The sequence below is a fragment of the Melanotaenia boesemani genome, chromosome 5 (assembly GCF_017639745.1).
Source record: "Melanotaenia boesemani isolate fMelBoe1 chromosome 5, fMelBoe1.pri, whole genome shotgun sequence".
Lineage (NCBI taxonomy): Eukaryota > Metazoa > Chordata > Actinopteri > Atheriniformes > Melanotaeniidae > Melanotaenia > Melanotaenia boesemani.
In genome coordinates, this window is record NC_055686.1 from 7123692 (window position 1) to 7128505 (window position 4814).

At 42.1% G+C, this 4814-nt stretch overlaps 1 protein-coding gene across 9 annotated transcripts in view; it reads left to right on the forward strand.

Moving 5' to 3' along the window:
* The first annotated feature begins 273 nt into the window (after positions 1–273).
* LOC121640143 overlaps positions 274–4814 on the forward strand; it is a 26440-nt gene continuing 21899 nt past the window's right edge. For 5 of the 9 annotated variants that reach the window (XM_041985810.1, XM_041985809.1, XM_041985811.1 and 2 more), the window contains exon 1: positions 1498–1531. In XM_041985810.1, coding sequence (XP_041841744.1) covers positions 1526–1531 — 6 coding nt within the window. In that variant the 5' untranslated portion in view covers positions 1498–1525. Of the gene's footprint in view, positions 288–886; positions 910–1497; positions 1532–2122; positions 2154–3370; positions 3399–4814 lie in introns of those variants that run through there. The other 4 variants (XM_041985816.1, XM_041985814.1, XM_041985812.1 and 1 more) reach the window with 4 other exon arrangements.

The window sequence follows — 4814 nt, forward strand, 5'->3', positions numbered from 1 at the left end:
ACGGTATACACCTGTAAGTTGCTGTGACCCAGCCTAAACCTGCATGAAACTTTGTAAAATGTCCTGATTTCAATCTTAAATGCTGTTGGAGATACTGGTTTTCAGCTGAGTGAACTTTGACCAGTAGTAAATTGTAAATATGGTATCAGTGGTCCCTAATTTGCTGTTAATTCTTGTGTAAATTCCAGATGACAAAGATGCAGACCTCTGCAGGGACAGCTGAGACTGTGTTGTCCTCCACAGAGCAGCCTAATGAGGATCCAAGCACCATTAATGCCAGCATGCAGGTAATGGAATAATGTGGTTCAAAACCAATTTAGCAGCATTTTCTCTATGTTCTTGAGATAGGAAGGCGTTGAGAAAACTAACATCATACATACTCGTGTCCAGTCTTGTTCTTCATGGGGCCCACGTGAACCAGAAACCCTGGAACACTTTTGGCTTCCTTACACACCTGATTTCTCATCCGTCACCATGTGGGGCCCTTCTGCTTAGATTTAGTTCTTAATGATTTAACATCATAGTTGCTGCAACTGGGATCACTAAACCTTAATGTATTCCAATGATGGCTGAATACTTCCTGATTTGCTTCATTATTATGAAGGTATCTCTAACATGGTGGACGGTATACACCTGTAAGTTGCTGTGACCCAGCCTAAACCTGCATGAAACTTTGTAAAATGTCCTGATTTCAATCTTAAATGCTGTTGGAGATACTGGTTTTCAGCTGAGTGAACTTTGACCAGTAGTAAATTGTAAATATGGTATCAGTGGTCCTTAATTTGCTGTTAATTCTTGTGTAAATTCCAGATGACAAAGATGCAGACCTCTGCAGGGACAGCTGAGACTGTGTTGTCCTCCACAGAGCAGCCTAATGAGGATCCAAGCACCATTAATGCCAGCATGCAGGTAATGGAATAATGTGGTTCAAAACCAATTTAGCAGCATTTTCTCTATGTTCTTGAGATAGTTTCTCAACGCCTTCACTAACATCATACATACTCGTGTCCAGTCTTGTTCTTCATGGGGCCCACGTGAACCAGAAACCCTGGAACACTTTTGGCTTCCTTACACACCTGATTTCTCATCCGTCACCATGTGGGGCCCTTCCGCTTAGATTTAGTTCTTAATGATTTTACATCATAGTTGCTGCAACTGGGATCACTAAACCTTAATGTATTCCAATGATGGCTGAATACGTCCTGATTTGCTTCATTATTATGAAGGTATCTCTAACATGGTGGACGGTATACACCTGTAAGTTGCTGTGACCCAGCCTAAACCTGCATGAAACTTTGTAAAATGTCCTGATTTCAATCTTAAATGCTGTTGGAGATACTGGTTTTCAGCTGAGTGAACTTTGACCAGTAGTAAATTGTAAATATGGTATCAGTGGTCCCTAATTTGCTGTTAATTCTTGTGTAAATTCCAGATGACAAAGATGCAGACCTCTGCAGGGACAGCTGAGACTGTGTTGTCCTCCACAGAGCAGCCTAATGAGGATCCAAGCACCATTAATGCCAGCATGCAGGTAATGGAATAATGTGGTTCAAAACCAATTTAGCAGCATTTTCTCTATGTTCTTGAGATAGGAAGGCGTTGAGAAAACTAACATCATACATACTCGTGTCCAGTCTTGTTCTTCATGGGGCCCACGTGAACCAGAAACCCTGGAACACTTTTGGCTTCCTTACACACCTGATTTCTCATCCGTCACCATGTGGGGCCCTTCTGCTTAGATTTAGTTCTTAATGATTTAACATCATAGTTGCTGCAACTGGGATCACTAAACCTTAATGTATTCCAATGATGGCTGAATACTTCCTGATTTGCTTCATTATTATGAAGGTATCTCTAACATGGTGGACGGTATACACCTGTAAGTTGCTGTGACCCAGCCTAAACCTGCATGAAACTTTGTAAAATGTCCTGATTTCAATCTTAAATGCTGTTGGAGATACTGGTTTTCAGCTGAGTGAACTTTGACCAGTAGTAAATTGTAAATATGGTATCAGTGGTCCTTAATTTGCTGTTAATTCTTGTGTAAATTCCAGATGACAAAGATGCAGACCTCTGCAGGGACAGCTGAGACTGTGTTGTCCTCCACAGAGCAGCCTAATGAGGATCCAAGCACCATTAATGCCAGCATGCAGGTAATGGAATAATGTGGTTCAAAACCAATTTAGCAGCATTTTCTCTATGTTCTTGAGATAGTTTTCTCAACGCCTTCCTAACATCATACATACTCGTGTCCAGTCTTGTTCTTCATGGGGCCCACGTGAACCAGAAACCCTGGAACACTTTTGGCTTCCTTACACACCTGATTTCTCATCCGTCACCATGTGGGGCCCTTCTGCTTAGATTTAGTTCTTAATGATTTTACATCATAGTTGCTGCAACTGGGATCACTAAACCTTAATGTATTCCAATGATGGCTGAATACGTCCTGATTTGCTTCATTATTATGAAGGTATCTCTAACATGATGGACGGTATACACCTGTAAGTTGCTGTGACCCAGCCTAAACCCTGCATGAAACTTTGTAAAATGTCCTGATTTCAATCTTAAATGCTGTTGGAGATACTGGTTTTCAGCTGAGTGAACTTTGACCAGTAGTAAATTGTAAATATGGTATCAGTGGTCCCTAATTTGCTGTTAATTCTTGTGTAAATTCCAGATGACAAAGATGCAGACCTCTGCAGGGACAGCTGAGACTGTGTTGTCCTCCACAGAGCAGCCTAATGAGGATCCAAGCACCATTAATGCCAGCATGCAGGTAATGGAATAATGTGGTTCAAAACCAATTTAGCAGCATTTTCTCTATGTTCTTGAGATAGGAAGGCGTTGAGAAAACTAACATCATACATACTCGTGTCCAGTCTTGTTCTTCATGGGGCCCACGTGAACCAGAAACCCTGGAACACTTTTGGCTTCCTTACACACCTGATTTCTCATCCGTCACCATGTGGGGCCCTTCTGCTTAGATTTAGTTCTTAATGATTTTACATCATAGTTGCTGCAACTGGGATCACTAAACCTTAATGTATTCCAATGATGGCTGAATACGTCCTGATTTGCTTCATTATTATGAAGGTATCTCTAACATGATGGACGGTATACACCTGTAAGTTGCTGTGACCCAGCCTAAACCTGCATGAAACTTTGTAAAATGTCCTGATTTCAATCTTAAATGCTGTTGGAGATACTGGTTTTCAGCTGAGTGAACTTTGACCAGTAGTAAATTGTAAATATTGTATCAGTGGTCCTTAATTTGCTGTTAATTCTTGTGTAAATTCCAGATGACAAAGATGCAGACCTCTGCAGGGACAGCTGAGACTGTGTTGTCCTCCACAGAGCAGCCTAATGAGGATCCAAGCACCATTAATGCCAGCATGCAGGTAATGGAATAATGTGGTTCAAAACCTATTTAGCTGCATTTTCTCTATGTTCTTGAGATAGGAAGGCATTGAGAAAACTAACATCATACATACTTTTGTCCAGTCTTGTTCTTCATGGGGCCCACGTGAACCAGAAACCCTGGAACACTTTTGGCTTCCTTACACACCTGATTTCTCGTCCGTCACCATGTGGGGCCCTTCCGCTTAGATTTAGTTCTTGATGATTTTACATCATAGTTGCTGCAACTGGGATCACTAAACCTTAATGTATTCCAATGATGGCTGAATACGTCCTGATTTGCTTCATTATTATGAAGGTATCTCTAACATGGTGGACGGTATACACCTGTAAGTTGCTGTGACCCAGCCTAAACCTGCATGAAACTTTGTAAAATGTCCTGATTTCAATCTTAAATGCTGTTGGAGATACTGGTTTTCAGCTGAGTGAACTTTGACCAGTAGTAAATTGTAAATATTGTATCAGTCGTCCTTAATTTGCTGTTAATTCTTGTGTAAATTCCAGATGACAAAGATGCAGACCTCTGCAGGGACAGCTGAGACTGTGTTGTCCTCCACAGAGCAGCCTAATGAGGATCCAAGCACCATTAATGCCAGCATGCAGGTAATGGAATAATGTGGTTCAAAACCAATTTAGCAGCATTTTCTCTATGTTCTTGAGATAGGAAGGCGTTGAGAAAACTAACATCATACATACTCGTGTCCAGTCTTGTTCTTCATGGGGCCCACGTGAACCAGAAACCCTGGAACACTTTTGGCTTCCTTACACACCTGATTTCTCATCCGTCACCATGTGGGGCCCTTCTGCTTAGATTTAGTTCTTAATGATTTTACATCATAGTTGCTGCAACTGGGATCACTAAACCTTAATGTATTCCAATTGTAACCCAGGTGATAAAGGGTTGAAGTGAAAATGTGCCTCAGCCAATCAGAGCAGAGCTTGCTGCTTGCTCAGCCGTGCTTTACCCAATCAGAGCACTTGTAGGACTGTGAGCAGCCTCTGCTGAGAAACAACGGACAGACGATGGTGACACGCTGCTTGTGTGAGCTGGTATGCTGAGCTGATCGAGCTGTTAACGTTCCTGCTTTCTGAACGGCGTTCATGAGAGTTAAACTCCCGAATTGGCCAGGTTTTTGGGTTTGAGTTGAAGCATCGATGGCGAGCCAACCCAGATGAGACTGCCTGATCCTCGCACCTGTTGAAGGATTGGTCTTGAGAAGCTGCTTGCATCCTCCACCATACAAGGATATCCTCACTTTCCTCAAGGTTATGGTGGTAGGATAAGAACACCACAAACTATCAGCCAGAACCCACCATAACGTGAACTCACAACACGTGCACAGCGTTCACCTTAAGACTGACTTGTTGTTATTTTATTTGACTTGACTATTGACCCC